Source organism: Takifugu rubripes, chromosome 10 (genome assembly GCF_901000725.2).
Source record: "Takifugu rubripes chromosome 10, fTakRub1.2, whole genome shotgun sequence".
Lineage (NCBI taxonomy): Eukaryota > Metazoa > Chordata > Actinopteri > Tetraodontiformes > Tetraodontidae > Takifugu > Takifugu rubripes.
The window spans coordinates 8,250,489-8,274,256 of NC_042294.1; the positions used below are offsets into that span (position 1 = coordinate 8,250,489).

Sequence of the window (23,768 nt, forward strand, 5' to 3'; positions counted from 1 at the left end):
TGAAATGCTAGGAAGTAATTATGGCATTTTTTGGGATGGAACATCTTGACCTACATATCTCAACTTGTGACCTTTATAAACTTTAAATTTGACCTGTATACATTTTAAATTGAGTGCTGGCGGACACGATGCAGTTAAATAAGCCCCCAGTAGGCGGCAGTGTCGCGGAGGCTTCAAGCATAAGGAGGTTTTAAACGTTGCCGAATGTTGCCTTTTTTTAAATTTAGATTTAACAGGATATAACTGCATAGGTATATAAACTTTCAGTAGCTATATTTGCGTTCAATCTCTATTTGAGCTGTCAGTTTTATCCATTTACTATTTTAAATCGCCCGCTCTTGCTTTGCATAAGATGTCCACGTCTACGACCTGAGTTTCCAGGAACATAAATCTTAGTTCCATAAATTACATGAATCATGGTTAATCTTTAAAATGTGTCATGCTTTATCATTTCAGGCCTGTGCTCTAAATGTTGGGGGTTTCATGCGAATTGGTGTAATTTTGGAGAAAGTGGAGAAAATATTAATAAGACTAAAGCTTAATTTAAGAGAGCGCCAAATGTGCCGTTTGACTTGTGGATTAGTGGAACCGTCTGCACGTGTTTTCTCCACGACAGCACGGTTTAGTTCTCAGTGGGGAGCTCGGGTTAACTGTCAGTCAGATTGCGATTAAAACCCCGACATGAGGTCGGGATTCGACCCTCACACGGCGGAATGTGTGATGTGTAAAAAGCTGGTCGGTGCAAGAAGGGGTCAATTAATGTAAACACGCTAATAGGATCAGCAGCGGCGAGTAGATCCATAAAAATAGAACAATCCTTCGAGGAAGCAGTCACCTCCGCCTGAACTCTGCAACGCATGCTGCTTCTATACGTCCTTGTCACTCATCGAGGTAAATATTCTATACGCTTGAGACGATTTCTATATGTATCTGTTTGTCGCAGCGACATTAATTTGTTTGACATTTTATTTTAAAATGGTGTCTCTGTTTTTGCTTTTAGATATTGATAAGACCCGTGAATTAATGCAAGGAATAGACATATGCTGAATAGTTTAGGAGGAACGAACAGTTTATGAAGGAACATTGTTTAATTCTGAAGATTTAACTATCTAAATCACAATTTTAGGTTGATCATAGGTTCCTACTACCAATAAGTGTATGGCATTACTCATTACCTGCTGATGATAGAACCACCCCCCCCTCGTGATCAATTTATTTTTATTAGTTTTTGTTTGGCTAAATGTGTTGAGAACTGGGTAATACCGCCACCTTGTGGCCATTTAACGAATCGATGTGTCTCTAAACACTTCTTTTTGAAGTTAATTATTCTCTTGATGCTCTCTCCGGAGGGAGAATGAGGAGGCTACCGGTGCATCTGCTTTTTGTGTCTGAACTTCTGGTCTGCGCTGCCACACCTGCAGAACTCAGTGAGGACACGCTCAAACGTGAGGATTTGATTTAGAGTCCAGACGCAGATGCACAGTTTTGGTCGCAAAAAAAAAAAAAATGCAAACAAGGTTTGTTCAATGTGCTCAGAGCTGTCTGCAGCAGGGCGGCAGTATGTTGTGGAGGAAATACAGCTGGCCTTGCAGGGGATGAAGCACATGAAGGAGATGGTGCAGAAAACAGAAGAGAACCACAAACATCTCATGGAGGCCCTCACTCACAGCTACGAGAAGAAAATGGTATTCTGCTGTTGTTTCTATGCCCGGCCTATATAAGATCTCACGATAGCATAAAGTGTCTGTGTCAGTTCATACAAACATTTATTATAACATTTGGATTTAAATCCTTGGCTGTTTGGGTCAGGCCATTAAAGAAACATCTATTTCTTTGCCTCCAGAAGAACTTCAGCAACACCATCAAGTGGAAAAGAAATTGAACATAAATATTGTATTTTATTCTTTTGATGCACTTTTACATACATCACATATCCATGTTGGTGTCGATTTTAAAACCACTCCCTTATCTTGTCCTGTTTATTGCTTGAGTGAGACATTTTTTTCAGGGGGTAATGCAACTGGTCCAGGAAACACAACAGAAACTAGAAGAAGCTGAGCAGCAATGCGGAGATTTGACCAAATCCTTTTTTTCAGAGTGTCAGCCTTGCCTGGAGGAGACCTGTAAGGCCTTTTATACCTCCGCATGTCGGCGTGGCTTCATGTTTTTCTCCTCCGAGGTTTGAGCTCAACATGTTCCAACTGTGACTGTGTTTGTAACTAGCTGATGCTGCCTTTCTGAATCTCAGGTGGAGGAGCTTTTCAGTAAATCTGCCTCCTTGGAACATGTCCAGGACCATGGAGGAGAGAGTTTGGTGTGCGCTGACTCCCCGGGGAACCAGGCCAACGCAGCTGAGCTGGAGCTTCTGCAGGCAGACGCGTCCTTCAACCTGCTGTTGACTCGCATCAACCTCTTGCATGACCGGAGCGCGCTGCTGCTTGCAAACGTGCAGCAGTCGAGCTGGAAATCGTTCCTGACCGAGTTCCACACAGAGCTCCGTCCCGGCCCAACCAGGAAGGTTGAATCCCCCCCTGGTTCCTGGACCAATGATTTGGATCAACACCCTGTCTCTGTGTTCAATTTTGGGCAAAATGTTGCAGCTACTGAGGAGGTACGAGAACCAAAGGATTACCTCCAGCACACAAGCAGAGGTATCAGCCCATTACTTTCACTTTACCTTGTGTGAAATAAGGAAAATCACTGAAAGACTCTTTTTTTTTTTTAAATTGACAATCTGACGCAGAATCTTCCACTTTTGGACCGTCCCAGAACAAATATCTCTGCCGACGACTCCGCAAACGAGCGTCAGAGTGCCGGCGGCTCCAAAGTTTGTGTGAAGCGTGTGAAGAGAACTTGTTAAAAGGTAATTAACCTATCCAAGAATGTCTCTGTTTTTGTATTTAAGCATTCAAAACCCATTAACTGGCTCCTCACTGCAGATGAAAAAAATATTCTCATTCTCATAAAAATGCAAATTCTGGCCGAAATAATGAGCCTTGTAACTACAGGGAATTCAGGACTGCTTATCACACCATAAAAGTCTCGTCATTCATGCAAATTCCTTATTTTTCCCAGTGTGTCCCAGTGTGAGGCCGCTCCAGTCAGAGATGGAGGAGATGATCATGCTGTTGAAGGCCTCTCGTCAGCAGTACGCCGACCGACTGCTCCTGGTTCAGAGACACACGGAGGAGACCCAGAGGTGGCTCAGCAACATGGCTGACCAGTTTGAGTGGATCGGCCGGCTGTTCCGTGACGGCAGGCGTCCAGGAGACATCTTCAGCATGACCGCGGTACGTCTGCGTCTCGGCTTTAAGTAGATAAAACCACAAGAGGTTTTGTGTTTGCTGGACTGTTGTGTGATGTTGAGATGCGATTTGATCTTCTCGCCCTTCAGATGACGTCACAGCAGCAGATGAACGATGGTCTCGGACCTGGCAGAGGTGTGATTGTCACGTTACTGGATTCTGCTCCTATAAGAATCTCTGTTCCTGCAGAGCTGCTGCTGGAGGATCCTGCTTTTATCCAGCGTGTCGTTCAAGAGTCTCTGACTGCCTTTAAACAGCAGATAACAAGTACTGAGCTCGGCAGCGGCGCTGCAAATCCTGCAAGTTGAGCAGGAACAATTTCTATTATGGGCTCCGGATAAAAAAGTATATTCCAAAGATTAAATGTGTATGTTCATCAAATTAATGTTATTGCTGTCACTTACATGTCAGCAGCAGAATCCCATCTGAAGAAATTAGATGTTTAGGAAGCTATAGGATAATGTAGATTTGTTTGTGTTCCTGCTCATGGAGGAATTGAAAGGAATTAAGATGTTTAGCTAAGCAGTTGTTCAGATCTCAAGCAGTAGATATTCAAGTCCACTTAAACAAACCTGAATGGAAAGCATTCATATAGGAACATACACAGAAACAGTCGTTAAAGGAAGGAATAAAGCTTTTAAAGCATTATGAAGAGCACATAACTTTGAGAAATGGGAGGAGGGTACATATCTGATAATAAAGAATGGACAGGAAATGTCAATATCAAATGATGCTAAATCAGAATTAATGGTAAAGGCTTTTAGTTGTATTCATATCTTGAATAACAGAGGAAAGGAAACAGGTGGGAAAACATTATCATTATTACATTATTAGACTTGTTTCGTGCATCGATTACAGGAAAAGGCAACACAAATCAGACCAGCTCTGTCTGACACCATCACACCTTTAGTGCACTTGAGGTATGTCATCACACTTTACTGAAGTCTCAGATTGCTGTTCAGAAAAAGTATAATATTCACATTTTCTGCTTTAAGACAGTTGCGGCTCTGCCTTTTGCTGACTGTGTCGGCTCGGCGGGCTATGTTGCACGTTGATGCTCATTCGCTGTCTCCTGTCACGTGACACGGGCCAGCGCAATACGCCGCCAGGTATAGGGGTGTCCCGGCACATATTAATTTAAGTAACTAATCTAAAACGGCGGAAAGTGATGCATACATCCCCAATTTCTTTATTTTTTTTAGTTAGTATCGATATTTATAAAAGAAAATCGATACCAAATGAGTAGTTTGTGAGTATCGATATATCGATTCCACGGGATCGATCCGCCCATCCTTACCAATGAGACCGCCAAAAAACCACGAATACTAAGCGGGAAATTCAAGAGGTGACTGGAACGTCTCGGGAAGATTCTACACTTTTATCCGTTAAAATGCCCGCTACCTTAGACACACACTTCGAGGAGAAACTCACGGAACGTGTATGTAAGAGCGAGGAAGAGTCGAAGAACACCGCGGCATCGAACACGAAAAACGTCGGATTCTTTTGCGATGAGCGCGGGTATCTGGATCAGATCGACTATATAATAAAGCACGGCAAGAAAAAGGGTGACAGAACCGGTACCGGAGTCATCTCTGTGTTCGGCTCCCAAGCCAGATACAGTCTGCGAGGTTCGTTAAATCATTCCATCATAAATGTATTTACTTAGCAAGCAGCAGGACAAATACCGAGGGAACTGCTGTTTTCTCTGTGAAAATAGTTTTTGCAATTGATGCAATTTTTTTTTTAGCTTGAGAAGTGAAATATCGGTTGTGATCGGAGTTTTCCTGCGAATGTTCGGCATTATTAAGGCTTTAACCCGCACTTCGCTTGTGCTGACGGTAGCAATCGATACTAACCTGCTCCTTGTCTGTAGGTCAGTTTCCACTGCTGACAACCAAGAAGGTCTTCTGGAGGGGAGTCTTAGAAGAACTGCTGTGGTTTATCAAGGTGAGATTAACAATACTGTCCCTTTCTAAACTCGGGTATTAAAAAAATGCAAATTTGAGGAGAATTGGATCAAATGGAAAATAAAGGATTTGCAAGGTTGAGAGGACATGAAGTGATAATTCTGGTTTTGCGGCAGGGATCCACAAATGCCAAAGAGCTCTCAGAGAAAGGAGTAAAGATTTGGGAAGCCAACGGTTCTAGGGCTTTTCTGGACAATCTGGGGCTCACCGACCGAGAGGAGGGAGATCTGGGCCCTGTGTACGGGTTCCAGTGGAGGCACTTTGGTGCCGAGTACACGAACATGCACGCAGGTACGTTTTTCCACATTTCTTTATTTTGGACTCCACAGTTTTGCATCTGTTGCACACCCCTGTATTCAAATGTGACACTCCTTTGACAGATTACACAGGACAAGGCATCGACCAGCTGCAGAAGGTCATCGACACGATCAAAAAGAATCCAGACAACCGGCGGATACTCATGTGTGCCTGGAACCCCAAAGGTGATGCAGGACAGGTGTGATCAGGGCCCTATGGTGGAGAGGTGTGTCTGGAACATTGTCCTCTCCCTCCCACAGACCTGCCAAGCATGGCTCTGCCACCCTGCCACGCTCTGTGCCAGTTCTACGTGTGTGACGGCGAGCTGTCGTGCCAGCTGTACCAGCGCTCGGGGGATATGGGCCTCGGGGTGCCCTTCAACATCGCCAGCTATGCACTTCTGACCTACATGATTGCACATATCACAGGACTCCAGGTGAGGGTGCATCCATTTTTGAGGAAATTCTGTTGCACTTTGCCACTTTTTGTACTAAATTGTAAGGAGAAATTGTTTTTTTTATTATTATTTTTTTTTAATTTAAAGCTTTAAGCTCTGTGATGGTAACTGTAAAGAGGTAAAACTTTGATCTAGTGGTTGAGTAAATGTACGTGACTATCTTGTTTTTTCTTCTGTCCGTTCAGCCCGGAGACTTTGTTCACACCCTGGGAGATGCTCACGTGTACAGCAACCACATCGATCCTCTTAAAGAGCAGGTTGGTCAATGTGCCAGCAGGCACATCAACACCGCCATGTTAATACATTCCGGTGGTGTTTTTCGCTGCTCGTTGCTCAAGCACTTTATTAAGATGACTGCGATTTTAAACATGCTCCGTCTGTCTCCCGCTGCAGCTTGAGCGGGACATCCGTCCCTTCCCGAAACTGAAAATCCTGAGGAACGTGGAAAAGATTGACGATTTCTGCGCAGAGGATTTTGAAATCCAAGACTACAACCCTCATCCTCCCATCAAGATGCAGATGGCTGTTTAATCTGGAAACTGTAATCACTCGTACTCTGTAAATACAAAAATTCTATATATATTGTGGTTGAATCAACATTGCAGGAATAAAACCCAGATGTCAAATACAAGATGTGGAAGCAACTAATCAACACTTAAACACACATTTTTTTTGTTTTGTTTTAAATTCCTTCAGGAATTTTGAGACTATTGCACGTCCTGCAGTTCTCGAGATTCACCACTAGATGTCGCCAATTTGATATTCAATTAATGTCAGTCTTCATTTGCTTGTGTTTGCCTTCCACACGTCTCCCTCTGGGTAGCGGTGAGCCTGCACCGATGATGCCAGCATCTCACAAGAATATCCCAAATCCTGAAATGAGGATGCAAGGAGCAGATGCAGACACTTAAGAAAGGGAAAAACTTAATTCTCCTTAATATGCTGATCTCACCTTGGGGGGCATGTAGTGGCCGTTGCGAATCACCACAGGACTGGCAAAGTGTTCATGGAGGTGATCGACATATTCACACATCCTAAAACAAAATAGAAGAAAATATAAACAGCACTGCTTGTGAGTCCTCCAGCACAAATCAGGCCGTCTCATACCGGTTAGTGAGGCTTCCGGACACACAGATGTAGTCAAACAGACTCAGATGCTGCACAAGCTCGCAGAGGCCGACCCCCCCCCGCATGAGGACAGACGGGAACTGAGAGGAGAAGACAGAGAAGCGCATCCACTGTGTCATGTTCTCATCGATATAACATTTATACGATCATTAAGTGTTGAGAGATCAAAAAAGAAAATTACTGGTTATGGTAAGTTCCTCCCATACTTGACTAATGACCAATTATTCATACTTAAATCTCATCTGTCACACAATTTCACATCTCCACCCTTACAATAGCATGACTTTTTCCCATATGTGGTGCACTCTGCTATCAGATCTTGAGGTCCCTACCCTGGAACTTGTGCGCCATCAGGAGCACGGCCAGGTTCTCGTTGATGCTGCCCAGGCGACAGCTGTCTATCTGGACAAACTGGAGGGCCGAGGCCTGGAGGAACTGCTTAAACATCACCCTGTTCTGACACTAGATAAAAAATTAAATTAATTACTGAGGTTATTCCAGGCAGCACGGTGCAAAAGCTATCCGACCTGCTCTCCCGATGCCACACCGATCCCCAGTGGAGCCAAAGCCTGCAGCAGAAAAGCAGCTCGGTTGATAATGTGTCAGCCGGAAAAATAAAAGTCTCTCTCGCACCTTGGAAATAGCAGCGTGACCCAGGATGTCATCTGGACACGTGGGCTCCTCGATCCAGAGAGGGTTGAACTCAGCCAGGCTGGACACCCACCTGATGGCCTCAGCTACATCCCACCTCTGGTTAGCGTCGATCATCTGACACGTAAAACATCTTTAGCGCTTGTGTCGGTTTAAACCAACAGTCGGGGGCTCTCGCAGCCGTACCAGGGTGTTACTTTGGCCGATTATCTTTCGTAAGAGGCGGCAACGGCGTCTGTCGTCTTCTAAATCGGCGCCGACCTTCACCTTGAATTTGGTCCATCCCTTCTGAAGCGCATCTGTGCAGAGCTGCAGAAGCACGGTTACATTTGATGGTGGTTTAAATCCCTGCGGAGGTGTTTTCTCGCAGCAACCTGCGTGAGCTGCTCGTCCGAGTATCCCAGCCATGCGCAGGAGGTAGTGTAGGCAGGGTAACCCTCTCTCAGCATCTGATCCTCTGGGAAGATGCAGAAGGAAGTTCAGCAGACTTAAAGGTCCCCTGTCAGTTGGTAGTTCTGTAAAAAACAAACCCTGAAAGGGTGAAACTGGGGTGTTCTCACCTCTCTGCTGCCGGCCCTCTCGTGCTTTCAGAAGTATGTCTGAATGAGGAAAAAGGAGCAGCTGTTTCTTTTTACAAAAATGAGCGATTTTCACCCTAAATCAGCCTCACCTAGAGCCTCCTCCTCTGTCAGAGCATCGGTGATGTACCTGAAGTCAATGCAGGAGACGATCTGTTTGGGATCCTGAAATATCACACCAGAGTGGGTGTTTGCCCCCCGGTCACATGATCCTGGACATAAATCAAACGTGCCATGTGACTCACCATGTCAACAAGCAGCTTCCACAGCGGCTACCGGAAAAATGAAGAAAACGCACTGTGAGTTATGAAACGGTGGGAGGAAAGTGTCGCATCAAAAGTCCAACCTTGCCCTCTGCTCTGGCCCACAGGTCCCACACAGCATTCAGGACTGCAGCACTGGCCAGGTGGATCACTCCTTTCTCTGGACCTAACTGGTGCATACAAGGGTGTAAAAATATCAGTGTTAGGATTCAAATGATAAAATAACAATGAAGATGCTTGTTGATAACTTCTGTGTGTTTATTTCAGTAAAAATATATCGCACGCCGGCTTCTCCTTACCCATCTCAATTGGCTCTCACTGGTCAAGAGTCGGTAAAACCCACGAAAGTCACTGACGATCTCCTGCCAGGACATTCCAACGACCAGTTTGGCCAGTGCCTCAACAGCACACACCACTGTTAAACCAGTGTGAACAGAAATTATTCAACACGGACTAGTGACACATTTAGACTGCTCTGACTATACTGGGTACAACATAGAGTACTGCTACTTTTATTTACATTTGCGTGTCTAAAACCAGTATTGTGACTTTAACAATGTCAATAATTGATTTGTCTTGAAAGGTAGTAAAAGTAGGTGCAGCTTATATTGAACTGCCACATTAATATACACACTTGATTTGCATAAATGAATAAAAGTGCGTCCACAGATTTTACTGGCTAATGACTGCAAAATTTTGGAATCTTTTGATTTGGGGCAAAAAAACCCCGACCCAACTAAAACATCCACCTGACATACAAGAACAGGTCAAACACAAGCCCCGCCCTACTAGCGACGCACGAGCGCCCTGACCAATCGGAAGGTCAGAAATGAGGAAGCGATGGTGCTGCCTTCAGGAGAGAATAAAAACATTTACACCTTTAATCTCCAAAAAAATCACTATTAGTATTTACATATACAGTATGTTATATTTTAAGCCTTCTTTCTCACTAGTAGGTAAACTTAAACCGAATTTTAAGACATATTCGGTCGGTTTTGAATCTCACAACTCACTGTTCGAAATCAATAACGCAATGAATGTATGAATATCGAATTAAAAATTAACAAGTGATACATTTAGGTATTTCGTTTTCAAACGTCGTTGCTGCACGTAAACGCAGCAACATCGAATCACGTGATGCATGTCGACGTTAAAAACGATAGTTGTTACCAATCTCGGTGCCTTTTCCAAGAGTGAAAGTTAGGCCGAAACCTTTCAGTCCGCACTCCGTTTCGATCACCACATAAGCGGCCGAATAATCCGGGTCGGTGTGCTGCAGCGTGGAGAAAATGTAAACGAGGGCCTAAACCAACCATGTGCAGACAGTATTGGGTCCATCTTTTGTTTCCTTACCATTGCATCCGAACCGTGCTGCTCCGAAGACGTGGGAAATCTCACGTCCATTACAGTCAATTTCACGATTTTGTGCAACATTTTGGAACTGAGGTTACAGAAGTTTTGCTGAAGAGCTGACTTTATTTTTCTGAAATAACCAGTGGGACCACCCGCCAGTTTCCATTGGTCCAGACACTTAAAGAGACAAATCAAAACACTTTTATTGACTCTCGCTCACATATGTGCAACCATTTTATTAATAACCTTACAAAATGATATTTTTAGTAATATACAAAGCATTTTTTGATAAGTTCAAGCATTATTTAGTGTTATTCTCGTTGTAATACTGTATGCTTAAGAGAAAAATGCAAAGACAAAGTGTAAAAAAAAACCCTGCGATAAAAGTCTTTCACAAGCCACCTCATGAGTCAGCATAAGATATGAAGATATGGAGACAAAATGTTTTTTTTCCAGCACAAATGAGCATCTCAGTCAACCATCTCTTTCTCCGGGGGGAAAGAGTATAAGCTTCTCTTCTTCTTTCAAAAGTGAAACGTCGCCCATCAGCTTCATCACTGTTTAACTCACTGACCCACTATTCTGCTGTAATCACAGATTATACAACCAGGCCAGGGAGACTTATGAGACAAAGAGATTTTATCATTACAATACATGGTTTGGAAGGTCTTCAAGACCAATAAACGAATGTTCATATGACTGTGATAACAAGTTTAAAAAAAAAAAAAAAAAAAAGACAAAACAACAGAGACAAACACACAGCACATGTGGAATATATTAAAAAAATGCACTCTAAAATGTTAAAAAGGCATAAATACACGGTCACAGTCTCACTTCGGTCCCCCATTTTTAAAGAAAGTCAAGCTGTGTGGGATGAATTTCAGACCACCACTGTTAAACAGTCCTTAATATATTATCTCTGTCAATAATTCATTGTTTTAAAAGTACAATGTGGTGTACAACACGGTGGTGGAGCTAAATTAAACATGTTTCCGTTGCTGCTAAATTTAAAAATCAAACATGCCACACAGCTGCGACTTACATAGTACCATGACTGATAACGCAATACATCAGGATAAAATGAAATGGTAGCGGACAATGAAAAAGAAATGATAATCAAGAATGGGTGGAGCGAGTAGTGGTTCTTCAGCTGCTCAGCACCGCCTCCAGTTGGCTAAGAGCTTGTTTTTCTTAGGTGGAGGGAGACACGCCAGGCTATAGGTTTTCTCCAGGTTGGTATTGTGGCTCCGTGGCTGTGAAATAGTCCTCTAGGAAGGACTGCAGGTACTCGAACGTGGGCCTTTCGTCCGGGTCTTTCTTCCAGCAGAGCTTCATCATCTCGTGCAGGGACTCGGGGCACCCCTGGGGGCAGGGCATACGGTAGCCTCGCTCCACCTGCTCCAGCACCTCACGGTTAACCATGCCTGAAGGGGAGAGAGGTGGCAAAAAGGACTATCAGGATTTATAATCACTTCATAGCCTCTTATAGTCTTCTGGAATAAAAATAAGAAAGGTTTAATCTGACATACAGACAGATTCTAAACCCTTTGAACAGAGCTTGTTCTGCTGTTCGTGCTAAGCTAATTCATAATTGATAAATCACGACACAGGATTTATGGAGGATCAACACACCTGAGATGTAAATGTCCTCAAATATGAATTTACTTCATAAATCAAGCGCTTTTAAAAAAAAATAAAAAATGGTGAATGTTTCAACGGTTTCTGGTCTGCGGCTGACCTGATGTGGGCTGTGTGTTAGTGTGTTGCAAAACCCTGCCGGGACTTCTCCCCGGGGTAATATCAGTCTGGCAGATGGTTATAAACAGAGTGGTGCTCAATCTCCTGATCGTCCTCCACCAGATGGTCTCATCTAATCTCAAATGTGTGTGTGTGTGTGTGTGTGTGTGTGTGTGTGTGACTGGTCCCCCTGCAGAGGCATAAACAACCAGCCAGACAATGTCAGACAGCCTCACTTTATCCTCCCAGCATGCCAGCTTCATGTCTACAGACAGGCTGAAAACTGATAACTCTGCCTTCTGACACCCCCTCCGCCCCACACCTTCGCTCAGCATCACTCACCTGGATACGGCACCCTTCCTTTGGTCACAAGCTCGGTGAGTAAGATCCCAAAGGACCAGACGTCTGACTTGATGGTGAAGCGTCCATACAGAGCAGCCTCAGGCGCTGTCCATTTAATGGGGAATTTGGCTCCTGTGCAAGAAGACAGTTGTGAATTGGAACCACGAGGGGGCGCAAGACCACTTTTCAGCATGCTTTCATCTTTTTTTTGCTTCAGGACATCACAAAGGCTGTCGTGACACAGAATGACGTGACACAGATTACGTTTTTTTGGCAATCGGGTTCAAACAAGATTGAAAATGGACCCTGGAGAAATTTCAAAACTCAGGATTAAAGGGACAAACTGGGATTAAAGCACATGATGGAGGATTCAGGTTGAGTCACTTTAGATTTCTTTATCATTGTAATTGAATCAGTGAGGTTTATTAATGAGAACTGGATAAATTGCTTATCACTGTTAGCATCGCTGACGTGCATTTCACAATAATATCTCGCTATCTCTGGCCTGTAGTGAAATGGTCAATCCAATAATGACTCTTAATAATTTGATGGGGGATGTCCCAGCATTTTTCCTCAAACATGAGTTCAAAACAGATATTTGTCCCATATTCTAATTCCTGCTAACAGAAACTATCATTCTCAACTATATTTCATTTTGTCCGCTATATTATCTATCCTGACATTAGAATTCAGCTGTATCACCACAGGGCTGCTCACCCTAGCTACAATATTTTACAGTCTAATGTACGGTTTGAGTTTTACTTGCAGCGACATTTTCATTACTATACCGCTTCACGATTTTGCTAATGAGAAGATCATGAGAACAGCTACAGGCTGTGGGTGAATCAAACTAATCTGGCAGGGGTAACGATACCAGCCCTCTGAATGCAGCTAAACAGAGGCAACAGAAGCATCTGCTTGATGCTATTCACTTAATTTAACCCGACAGGACAAAGCAGGGAGTCATCACCGCCAAAAGGTCACTATTTGATCCATTTTCATCTGTGACTCACAACGTGACTCACCTTGCCTCGCCGTGTACTCGTTGTCCTCGATCAACCTGGCCAGACCGAAGTCAGCAATCTTGCATACAAGGTTGTCTCCCACGAGGATGTTGGCGGCTCGCAGGTCCCTGTGGATGTAGTTCATCCTCTCGATGAACGCCATGCCGTCAGCGATCTGCAGGAGGGGCGGGAAAAAAAAGAAATCTGACAGCATCTCCTGATGGCTGCTTTGAACTCCAAAACATTTTTAGCTACAAAAAGTGTCCCCAATCTGGGAGAGGAAGACATCTGAGGCTGGAAAAACAGCGGCTTAAAATAGAACTTAAAAGTGTGACTCATTGACACAAATTTGATTTTTTTTGTGTGTGAAAGCTAAAAAAAACACCGCAGGAATTTGTCTCACCTGCGCAGCCATGTCCACCAACAGAGGGAGCTTCAGGAATTTGCCATCACCCTCTTTGAGGAAGTCGAGCAAACTTCCTATAAAAAGTCATCAATGCCATGACATAAACTAGTTCACAAGCCCTAAATTATCATCAAAAACTGACGTTAAAATCAAGCGGGAGCTTTAATTTAGCCCAGATTTGATGCATTGTCCCTGTCATTAGAGGAATTGTGGGAAATCTTACTTATTTCATTACATCAGAGAAGCGTATATAATTAGAGTTAACGTTCTCACACACACAAATCTATTTACTGACTAAAAATCTGGAAATCAAACTCATTCGGGCTGAAAGCTTCTGACAAAAACAGCAGCCTCAAACACATTTAATGAATTAAGATTTAAGTGTGTGTTTTTAATGAGAGAGGCTTCTTCCTCTTCCGCACCTTTGGCCATGTACTCTGTGACGATGTAGATGGGCTCCTCAGACACCACGGCGTAAAGAGGCACCAGCTTGTCGTGTCTGAGCTTCTTCATGATCTGAGCCTCCTGGAGGAAGGCCTCGGGCGACATGGTGCCCGTCTTCAGGGTCTTGATGGCCACCTTAGTGGTACCGTTCCACGTGCCTGGGAGGTTGTTGGAGGGGCAGCATGTCAGTGGAAAATAACAGCTACGAGTTCAACAGGGGAGCAAATAAGAGACAGAGAGAAACACAACAAACAGAGGAAGCGACTGCAGGAAGTGGATAATGTCCCTGTTTGGACACAAACGGTACCGTAAATAATAAATATGTTTGCCTGCTTCCAGCTAAATGGCTAGGTTTTGAAGGCAGTACTTTAAAAAGCTAAACTCACCCATCCACACCTCGCCGAAGCAGCCCTGGCCCAGTTTGATCTCCAGTCGCAGGGACTCCCGGGGAATCTCCCAGGCATCCTTAGCCAGTCCCTGGGTCTGAGGCTTCACCGTGGGGCACACCGTGGTCAGCCTGTGGCAGAGCCCGTCGGCGTGCTCTGTGATTAAACAGACGGCGTCAGGATGCTCCAGCTACACGCAGACGCGCTCAGAGAACCCAGCCAAAGCTGCTCTCCACTCATCTGATCTGACGAGGATGAATTTCTACTCCAGCGCCAACGCCGCTGCAATATAAATGAGCTCAAGTGGCTTTTAACACAGTGGAACCCCCTCGAGAGTGAGGGCAAATGAAGTGGGATCACAGATCTTAACCTCAGCCTCAGTACTCAGGAGGCTAGAAAATCTCTCCCAGGGTGACACTCGACGCTAATGAATGTGCAGGGCGACGCAGAGAGTCTGGTGCACGTGCGCGTACCCGTGTAGTGTTTGACGAGCTTCTGTAACGCGTCGAACTGCACCCTGGTGGTGATGTAGTAGCCGCCGCTGTCCAGCTTGCGGATCTTGTAGTGTTTCACGTTGTCTCCTTTGGCCTCCTCCCAGTCTCTGATGGACAGGGAATAAGCTCCTGGAGAGGTTTCACTGGTTAGACTGGGAAGTCTCCAGGACTTGCGTCTCCTTTTATTTGCAAGTACCGAGTTACCTTTAGTGGTTTCGCTTTCCCGCACCAGGAAAGTTCCTCGATGGTTCCCTGGGATCAGCAGCAATCTCTCAGCATCTTTGCGCCCCATTTTACCAAAATACCACCTGTGAAGAGACCAAACAAACACAAATGCTGCCAGACTGATAGTGCCGGTGTGATTACTCTGCTGACAGTTGCCTCAGATAACAAGGTGGGAATCAGTGGAAACGGGGCCTCACTCTTCAGCCTGGATGGAGTCGGCAGGGGCCACGTAATTGCTGGGGATGTAGCCTGTCCTCCCTGTGGTGATGGAGCGGGCCTCCCACCAATCTCCCTCTCTGCGTAAATGACACAGAAATAATTTGTCCTGGATTTATTTCATCCGTTGGCGCTCCGAGAGGCGTCTGAGAGGGAAACGTAGGAGCTCACGTGTTGTTGATGATCTGAAAGCGGTCTCCTTTTGTAAAGGACAGATCGTCCGAGGTCCGAGCTTCGTAGTCATATAAAGCCACGAAGAAGGTAACCCCACCTGAGACACAACCCAAACGTAGTGACGGTAACACCAGGCAAGGCTGCTGAAGCCAGTACTAGAGAACATTGTGTTATCATATCAGGCTGTTTTGTTCCAATAAACAGACAAATATAAAACACATCTCATCAAGGTCTTTAGCTGTATTGATTCTGTCTGGCTTTTAATGCTTAGGTACTTGCCAGTATGGAAATATGATTGTGACCAGACGCTGCAATGACAGATAATGAAATGGAAGCCGGGAGAAAGCCGATATGTCAAATCTCTCTTGATCTGATGTCACTGGCACACGGTAGTGACGCAGATCAATGAGTTACAGGATAAGTGAGGTCATATTTCCACCACCAACATCACGTACGGCCCCATCTCCACACGGATGAGTCCGGTGTGAGACGGCTGACAACATCGCCGCCGGCTGTAATCCCATTAGCACCCATAGAAAGCGCCACCTTCACCTCCCTCACGCCCTCCTCTTAGAGCGGATCATCCAACTTGGAGAAGGATTACACATTAAATCCCATTGAAACAGGAGGGTTCGGTCTGGTCCTCGCGCTCTGAGGACGGCTGTAAGCTGCTCAGGCTCATTTAGGGTGATTAGAGATGAAAGGGGGCCTGTTAAATCTAACAAAGACTGAGGTCTTAGCGAGCTGATTTATCGGGTCAACATATAGAGCATTACACCAGTGATACCCTGTGTTTAGCCTCACATCACAAAGTAGTTAAAATGACTTTGGTGTTGTCATGACAACAGATACACAAGCTTGCTCTCCTTTCGAAGTGAAGCATGCCAACTTTCACAGCACAGATGTGCTCCATTCAGCAAAGCCGTTTTGGATCGTTCCACTGGGAAGCCGAGCCACACTGGATTTCAATAGTAGTAATTAATGATTGGTTTCCATATGTTTCTATAGATCTACCACTGCAGAATGAAGAATATCAGGATCATTAACCAAAACCCAAGGGTACACTTCAAGGCCAATACATTCAAGGAAAACTCACTTGAAACAGCCCCGGAGAAGGAGTTGGACACTGGACCGGTGAAGGACGATGACACCCCTCCGAAGGGAGTCATGGCAGATGAAGATCCCCCAAATGGCGTGATTGAGTGGTTGAAGTTCACGCCCACGTTTCCCGACGAGGACGAGGGGACCTGGTTCTGCTGCAGCTGAGTGGGATCCGGCCCGTAATGACCCGTCTGAGAGGCGGCGGTGGCGTTGGGGTCTGCCATCATGGAGTTCTCTGGACGGTACTTCATAGTGGGGCCTTTTTCCTCCTTGCTCTTTATGCATCCCATGGTTACGCCCACCTGGACAGACACGGCGCAGTACTGAAGGACCAAAACCGTGGATGGTGATGATGTAAGAAGACTGGGACAGATGTGGGATTACCCACTGTCTACAGCAGAAAGCCTCCATCAGCATGTGCCATGGAAAGATAATGAAATGACTCGATGTAAACAAGAATTCTTTCCTTGTTGATGCTGCAAACATGAACACGATAAGCAGCGTGCTAACTGGGACATATGGCTAAAGGTTAAATCCACTTTCAATTGCACTCGACTTCAGTGATGCGTGTTTGGAGGCGATTATATTGCATTGTCCTCCAGTAGAACAGATTAAATCCCTTTGAACACAAAGGGTGAGCAGCATCGTGCGGTGTGCTACTTTCCTGCCGCGCTGCGATTCATTGAGCTTTTGTGGCTGGAAGGGGTTCAGCCGCTGTGCTGCACCACCTCTTCAATGCTAAACCAAGCAGATGCGGAAACATCCTTCTCCAAACTTCTGGTTTCCTTTGAGTCTTTCCTCTGCTCGCAGGTGCAATGTCACATCTGTGCACGCTGTGACATCATTCACAGAGATGGACAGATCACACCTTTCACACGCCTTTCAACTGTGCTTCGCTAGCAGGGGGGGCTCATTCTAGACTTTCTTCTAGATGTGACAGATGGGGAAAACATGAAAGCGTATAAACGTTCGGCATACTTCGCTCGGATAAAACCACACGACCAGTTAAATTGCAGGTCGCAGGGCTCAGGTCCGCGAGTCAGCGAACGGAGTCGGGACTAAATCGATGTCCAAAAAATGGTTTGAAAGCGGAGGAAACGCGTTGAAACGTCCCACTCAGGCTTTTCCTAAAGACGACTCTGCCCCGCTGATGTCACTAAACTGCGAAATCACTCAGCTCTCAAGATTCCTGGAGAAGTCTGGAAAATGAACCACCACCATCCCATCGTTCTGCTTCCATGAAACCCATTTATGTTGATGTGCCTAAAGAAAAGATTCCCCTTCAGCCATATTAGCGGCTGCAGCCCTGCTCAGCGGTTTAGAGGTCATTTTCAATTACAAACGCGGGAGAAGACAAAAAGAAAGGTTAAAGAATGCAACCGCATGTTCCAACATGCTAAATTTCTCAGAATTCTCAGCAAATTACATTAGGAGCGACACTAAGACGTGGTAGAAACCTACAGACGCTAAAGACTCTAGTTGTGCTTATTCTACATGTCAAAAGGACATATTTTTGTAAACGGTGAGCACACGTGCACCTGTTCAAAGGTCATATCTGCAAAGCTTTAACTAGCTCACAATATGCTAGGGGAAAGGTTAGAAAGTAAATGAGGGTGAAAAAGCGTTCCAAAAGTCTTAAAAAGACCCTTTCGGCGTGCAGGCATAAAGGCGTTATCTGTATTCTAGCCTGGCAGAGCGGAGGACAAGGAAAAATCAGGTTGTAATGACCTTCCATCGTCCCTCTCAAACGTGTCTCAGGCCTGAAAGGCTCCTGTCTTGGCTCTGAACTAGGGCCGTGTTGGTTAAAGCGGACGACTGCTTCACAATGAAACTATTGTCCATGCTGAAAATAAAGCAACCCTGCGTGAGCTGGACAATCTGTCTGCAGGACTGCGCTGAAAACTGCCTGACCTGCACCTCTGAGCCCCTTCGGAGGCTTCCCAGCTCGGCGTAGAACCATACCTGAACAGGATTCACGAGAATTATCCCATACGCTGCTAATTATAGAATCCTAGTCCTCCGACACCCGGCTGCCCCGGGATGATAATATGACCTACAACAGAAGGACGCACGCACAGCTCCGGCGCTACACCTCTCACGGCGCCACGGCAACGACGAGAGGAAGGCGAAGAGTTAAAACCAGCCCGTTTACGTGTCATTGCAAAACAGTGTGTAAGAAGCTGTTTCCTCCATCTGATCGGGGGTGCGGCGCTATTGTTTCACTGACAAAGGAAGGTCGCCTCTTCCATCCAGACTGATTCCAGACTGTCTGCCATGAAGCATCTCGTCCTTCAGCCAACGCTGCGGCGAGATGTTTATTCTCTTAATCAGTGCTGGCAGACGGCTTCAGTCCAGCCATTTTTGCGCAAAAAAAGCTCACGAAACTCTAATATCCGTCTCTATCATTTTAATCTCTTGGCAACGGCGGGCGGTAGTGCTTCATCGTGTTGCTCAAGGACACTTCATCACATGCCAACACATGCCTGGAACACGATAGAAAACCCAGAAGTTGAACCACTGACACAAGAACTCATCAACAAATGAAGGCTGAAAGACACCAAGTCAAACTTAAAAAACTGGAACGCTCCGATAGTTTTGCTTTGGAAGCGCTCTAAAGTCAATTTTCCGTCACCTGCACGGAATTAATGGAATGGTTTTTCCAAACCCCGCGGCTGTTCTGGATTATCAGAGTTCCCCAAGCTGACCTCAGGAAAAACAAGGAGATAAATTCAATCACTGACGCCTGAGAAGGTTCCAGATGTTCTCTCAGGGGGCCGAGGCTGAACATCTGAGGTTCCCTTTGACCCCTGACCTCTCTTGTCTGCCTGCATCGTACGGCCTCTTCGCTGTTTTCAGACAATGGAGCCTTCCTGCGCGCTAGCTGCGAAACAGCCCTTTCCCATCATTATCTGTGGGATATCTAAAAAAATATTCTGCGTTTTCTGCGTTCTCCAGAGCAGCTGTTTGTTCCGAAGCTATAAAATCAGAACCACGCTTATTCTTCTGTGATAACCAGAGCTCCTCTAATCAGCGTCCAGCCCACGCGTTCCTCCAGCATTACTCTCCAACCACAGGGGAAAAAAAAAACACGGATAAATGCCATTTTTTTTCCTCTTCCCACGCTTGCTGATAGCTGCAAGGATGACCAAGTAGAGCCCCAAGAGGTCAAGGTTCGGAATATTACAATATCTCCGGGCATCATTAAGGAGTTACATTAGCTGAATAAACAGAAGCGTAAATGACCTAATGACATATGAACTCAATGGAGTCATTTAATCCTACAAATGATCTGGGGAATGTGAAACAAGACCTAGTTCAATGACAAGTAGCATGCCAGAAGCATGGAATGACATTGCTAACATGTAGCAGAAGTATAGCATTAGCATGATCTTAGCTTTAATGGGAGGCTAACAGGATACCTCTGGTACATTTGCCATTTTTTTGATGACACAACGCAGCCAAATGAGCAAATCATAAAAGCTTATGTTAGCAATAGTGGTTTAATTAAACTCTTTAAAGGCCTGTTGAAATTTCTGCAGGTTTCCCAGGAGGAAAAGAGATCAACGCTGGGCAATACAATAAGCAAACGAATGGTTGTGGTTGATGCTGCATGGATAATTTACAACCCAGAATCAAATACATGCATTAATCCTGACAGACTCTTCACCGCTCTGGCATGGATTAGATAATCAAAGCTTTAATGAAGTGCCATTTGGCCAGACCAGACGCCGGCCACGCAGCCGAGCCGAGGGGTGCGATGGTGGCGTCCTTCATCCGTCAGCCGTCCTGAAACGCCGCCACCAGCGTCTCGGCTGACAGCTGTCAGCAGAGGCAAAGCTGAGGAGGACCTCTGGAGCTTTCACCGGCCTTCAAATCTAGCAACAGATGCCGTCTGTCACCATCTCCCACATTCCTCCGACGCCAACGGGTTAAAGCTGGGTCTGGAGGAATGTCATGTGATGCTTCAGAGGTGAGGCCTCCGGACGGCAACAGGACCATCAATAAATGTCTTGTTATGAAGTTCCACCACGCAGACGTTTGCTCAAGCGTAAACAGGCTGCAAGTACGGAAGTGATTTAAAATGCTATAAAAATTCACAACCACTCGAGACGGCCTGACTCTTAAATAGATGTTTTCTCCCACAAGTGTCTTTGAATATAAGGAAATGTGACCTTTTGTTTCCGCCACCGAGCAGACAGCAGACTTTGGAAGTTCATAGAGTCCGGTGGGAATACCTGAACGCTCCGGCTATTTTCAGATTTTCTATAATTCAACCATTTGAAATATAACAGAGTAGAATTTATAGCATCCACTCCAACCAGGAAGATGTGGATTTATGCTGGTAAAAGGTTGCCAGTTTGATTCCAGCTCAACCCTGCATGTCTGCCCCGTGCCCACGCTCCTTACTCGCCCCCTGATGTGAGCGTGTGGGTGACAGGTGACCCGTCCAGAGGTGGATTCCCTCCTGGGGACTGCTGGGACCTGCTTAGCTCTGCTCCAGATGTGGTCCGGCAGAAAATGCTGAGCAGCATCCTCCACACGACACGTTCTCAACGTGGAACCACAAAACGCCACAGCAGAAATGGGGGAAAGCTGACTCAGCTGTTCTATCAGAGCAGACAGCAGCTCTTCCTCCTCCTCCTCCTCCTCCTCTAATACTCTGAATCAGCACATATCAAAGATTGGGGCTGACAATAAGATGATGAGGTGGCACTTTCTGACAGCACTGTTGCACCGTTTAAATCACAACAATCAACTTTTCAACGCACATATTTGTTGAATGACAAAGTCTGAAAATAAAACCCTCTATTGTCAGCCATTTAGGATTTTTTTTACAGGATAAAGATGGCCATTTATGCTTATTTTACACATCGATTATGTCTGTAGCGCATTTTGCAAGCCTGGACAGTTGTGCAGATTTGTCAGGTCATAATCTTAATTTCTTTGTTCATGACAGTTAGGCCAGTTTGGCAAATCTCCCTCTAATCTGAAGGAAAATGTTTCATGTGGTTCCCATTACCTTCCAAATCCACGTTCTTATTCAGCACTTTCTTCTTTCTTCCCACCTTGACTCAGATCCAGGAGTGAAAGAGGAGGGGGGGAAAAAATCCAGACGGGTTATTCCAACCGGGACCGAGCCATCCTCGATCTGTTAATCCGTCAGAGAAAGTGTGGGGAAGTTAAATCAAAGCGGGGTAAAGTGAGGGGTTGTGGAAGATACTGGCATTGTTGTCCCAGAGGATGCGTCCGGCGGCAGCATGGCCAGAGACTTCCACAGAAAAGTGCGGACCTCCAGCTTCTTTGTCGCTTCTACTTCCTAATATCAAACTTACGTCAACCCCCACACAACAACATGGCCGACCCAGCCTATGGGACCGGAGCCACACAGCTGGAGACGCGGCCGCCCGAGGTACAGCTGCTCCGAGCGGGCCAGGGAGACGAGAAAGGTCGCACACCGCCCGGGTGGAGGTGGAGGTCCGTGCGGATGTGGCGGATGGGACGGAAGAAGAGAAGAAGAGCGCAGAGGAGGTCGATTAATGGAAGAAGAAAAGGAGGGCTCGCGCCTTGGGTTGTAGGATTTTCGGTAAAGTTGGTCTCTCCCGCCCCCTGTCGGTGGCGGCGCGGTACTGCAGTCGAGGTCGTTGCATGTGGGTGAGACACAAAAGACAGACGCACGAAGAGGAATTGGGTTTTAATTTAATTATGACGATTACAAACTGAAATGTGACTTCAAATAGAAAAACTGAGATTAGAATAACGTATCGGAGTTGCATGTTAAACTTTGGATTTCGACTTAAAAATTCGACTTGTTATCCATCTTATTTTCTAAAGTCTTGATTGTTTTTGAAGCAATTTCAAACTTTTTATTTCTTTTCACATCACTTTAGGGATACATTTCAGCCGTTCCTCCTTTTTTCCTCCCGAAAGTCGTAAAAATGTCTTAAGATAGAATACAATTTGTGAACGAAACCAGATATATTTAAAGCAAGATTGTTTCCTTCATATGGGCCCCATCGATCGTCGATGTCTTCACCTTCTGGTGGTAGATTGCAGAGAACAAAGCTTGCCGTGTCTTGTTGAACCTCATAAGATGCTTTGACACAATTTCCATGTCATTTCCATCTTGTTAATGTGGCGGGGTGGAGAGAGGTGGAACGGTTCACGACAACGCCACCTGGGGAGTTTCACCCCAGGAATTAACCGGAGAAGAGGCACGCGCAGATAAGGTTCTATTCCAGAGGCAGAGACAGGATTGAGGGTTATGCACTACAATTTTATTAAATCCAATACTCAATATAACTCGGCTGTACAAAAGTCAAACAAAAGGGGTGGACAGGGCTGGGGCCCCACCGGCAGGTAAAACTCAATTAGGGGAGATAAACAAACTAAAAACACCCGTGCTACTACAAACAAAACTACACACGAGAGGTGATGAAAACGCCCTCCACCAGGGGTTGGGTCCCCGCCGTGGCCCGCAGCACCTGTCCACAAAGAAAAGAGAACAATTAAATTTACAATGATAAACAATCAGACGCGACGAGCGCACACACACACCTCACACACACACACAGGCAAATAAATGGTGACCAGGTCGTCTAAAAGAACACAACGTCAACCAAGACACGAAAAGCAACAAAACCTAAAAAAAGTAAATATAAATTGATACAATTTACACACTGTTAAGAGTCTAAAATTTAGGCAAAAGCTCCGTGGTCGCCTCGGCGGCACCACCACGTCTCAGCGCCGTTTCTCCGAGCAAAGGGGAGCGAGGGGAGAGGGAGAGAGAACAAGAGAGAGCCCCGAACCAAAGGACCGAGCCAAAGCAGCAGTGGGTCCAGTACGCGAGGTAGTCCGTGCCGACTGTGTTTGGTGGCGCCCCCACTCCGTGAGGGGTTCCCGCTGGGGCAACGCGACCCACTGACGCCATTAAAACACTCCAGTCACCACGGGCTGGAAATCCAATAAAATGACGTGTCAACACCGGAAGGTGCACCACCATATATAGACACAGAGCAGTAAAGCCTGAGTCACATGCTCCTCACCTGTCACCGGTGAGATAAAGGTGAATCACACCTTGATGCGATTATTCACAGCATCCAACTGTTAACATTGGACACAAACAAATGGAAGCACATTCGCTTTAACCGGATGTTTTCACGCCTGTAAAACAGGCAAATCACTTTAATTAAAAAGCCTTATCGTCAGAACAAAAAGTGTGAGCAGGAACTCAGCAATCATT

The 23,768-nt window shown here is 45.6% G+C and overlaps 4 protein-coding genes across 8 annotated transcripts; 2 read left to right on the forward strand and 2 right to left on the reverse strand.

Annotated features, from left to right (window-relative positions):
• The first annotated feature begins 367 nt into the window (after nucleotides 1–367).
• Nucleotides 368–3,802, forward strand: LOC101062764 (clusterin-like). 3 transcript variants are annotated; one of them, XM_029842844.1, is made up of 8 exons: nucleotides 368–891; nucleotides 1,350–1,445; nucleotides 1,537–1,685; nucleotides 2,009–2,179; nucleotides 2,249–2,651; nucleotides 2,744–2,863; nucleotides 3,076–3,290; nucleotides 3,395–3,802. In XM_029842844.1, the coding sequence occupies exons 1-8, from the start codon at nucleotides 858–860 to the stop codon at nucleotides 3,611–3,613; spliced, it is 1,407 nt and encodes a 468-aa protein (XP_029698704.1). In that variant the 5' UTR covers nucleotides 368–857; the 3' UTR covers nucleotides 3,614–3,802. The 3 variants fall into 3 exon arrangements, with proteins under 3 accessions (XP_029698704.1, XP_029698705.1, XP_011606307.2); XM_011608005.2 differs by having other exon boundaries at nucleotides 857–891; nucleotides 1,354–1,445; XM_029842845.1 differs by lacking the exon at nucleotides 2,009–2,179.
• Nucleotides 3,803–4,604: 802 nt separating this feature from the next.
• tyms (thymidylate synthetase) lies at nucleotides 4,605–6,657 on the forward strand. Its single transcript, XM_003968087.3, has 7 exons — nucleotides 4,605–4,933; nucleotides 5,179–5,252; nucleotides 5,389–5,563; nucleotides 5,653–5,754; nucleotides 5,830–6,005; nucleotides 6,212–6,283; nucleotides 6,420–6,657. Exons 1-7 carry the CDS (start codon nucleotides 4,696–4,698, stop codon nucleotides 6,555–6,557), a joined length of 975 nt encoding a protein of 324 aa, XP_003968136.2. The 5' UTR covers nucleotides 4,605–4,695; the 3' UTR covers nucleotides 6,558–6,657.
• On the reverse strand, nucleotides 6,524–10,173 carry enosf1 (enolase superfamily member 1). Its single transcript, XM_003968088.3, is given in 16 exon segments — nucleotides 6,524–6,899; nucleotides 6,979–7,060; nucleotides 7,134–7,213; nucleotides 7,215–7,234; nucleotides 7,487–7,616; nucleotides 7,682–7,723; nucleotides 7,788–7,922; nucleotides 7,992–8,114; nucleotides 8,180–8,262; nucleotides 8,366–8,404; nucleotides 8,476–8,548; nucleotides 8,629–8,655; nucleotides 8,730–8,816; nucleotides 8,946–9,061; nucleotides 9,817–9,919; nucleotides 10,000–10,173. Coding segments are annotated over 16 exon segments (1,314 nt in total). The 5' UTR covers nucleotides 10,081–10,173; the 3' UTR covers nucleotides 6,524–6,806.
• Nucleotides 10,174–10,199: 26 nt separating this feature from the next.
• LOC101078472 (tyrosine-protein kinase yes) lies at nucleotides 10,200–22,068 on the reverse strand. 3 transcript variants are annotated; one of them, XM_011608008.2, is made up of 13 exons: nucleotides 21,862–22,067; nucleotides 21,549–21,677; nucleotides 16,524–16,830; nucleotides 15,425–15,524; nucleotides 15,235–15,333; nucleotides 15,017–15,120; nucleotides 14,792–14,941; nucleotides 14,319–14,474; nucleotides 13,911–14,090; nucleotides 13,486–13,562; nucleotides 13,104–13,257; nucleotides 12,079–12,210; nucleotides 10,200–11,423 (listed from the first exon to the last, which is right to left on the reverse strand). In XM_011608008.2, the coding sequence occupies exons 3-13, from the start codon at nucleotides 16,816–16,818 to the stop codon at nucleotides 11,215–11,217; spliced, it is 1,656 nt and encodes a 551-aa protein (XP_011606310.1). In that variant the 5' UTR covers nucleotides 16,819–16,830; nucleotides 21,549–21,677; nucleotides 21,862–22,067; the 3' UTR covers nucleotides 10,200–11,214. The 3 variants fall into 3 exon arrangements, with proteins under 3 accessions (XP_011606310.1, XP_029698562.1, XP_029698560.1); XM_029842702.1 differs by having other exon boundaries at nucleotides 16,524–16,851; nucleotides 21,549–22,068; XM_029842700.1 differs by lacking the exons at nucleotides 21,549–21,677; nucleotides 21,862–22,067 and adding an exon at nucleotides 20,701–20,760 and having other exon boundaries at nucleotides 16,524–16,851.
• Nucleotides 22,069–23,768: the final 1,700 nt, after the last annotated feature.

Bases quoted from the DNA above. Each gene is read 5' to 3' on its own strand.
- LOC101078472 (XM_029842700.1), bottom strand. From the start codon at position 20,745: ATGAACTTCCAAAGTCTGCTGTCTGCTCGGTGGCGGAAACAAAAG. The intron at 16,852-20,700 runs GTCACATTTCCT...TTGGTCCTTCAG, and splicing joins CTCGGTGGCGGAAACAAAAG to TACTGCGCCGTGTCTGTCCA. The intron at 14,475-14,791 runs GTACGCGCACGT...GTTTAATCACAG, and splicing joins GCTCGTCAAACACTACACGG to AGCACGCCGACGGGCTCTGC.
- LOC101062764 (XM_029842844.1), top strand. From the start codon at position 858: ATGCTGCTTCTATACGTCCTTGTCACTCATCGAG. The intron at 2,652-2,743 runs GTATCAGCCCAT...AATCTGACGCAG, and splicing joins CCTCCAGCACACAAGCAGAG to AATCTTCCACTTTTGGACCG. The intron at 3,291-3,394 runs GTACGTCTGCGT...CTCGCCCTTCAG, and splicing joins ACATCTTCAGCATGACCGCG to ATGACGTCACAGCAGCAGAT.
- tyms (XM_003968087.3), top strand. From the start codon at position 4,696: ATGCCCGCTACCTTAGACACACACTTCGAGGAGAAACTCACGGAACGT. The intron at 4,934-5,178 runs GTTCGTTAAATC...CCTTGTCTGTAG, and splicing joins AGCCAGATACAGTCTGCGAG to GTCAGTTTCCACTGCTGACA. The intron at 6,284-6,419 runs GTTGGTCAATGT...CTCCCGCTGCAG, and splicing joins TCGATCCTCTTAAAGAGCAG to CTTGAGCGGGACATCCGTCC.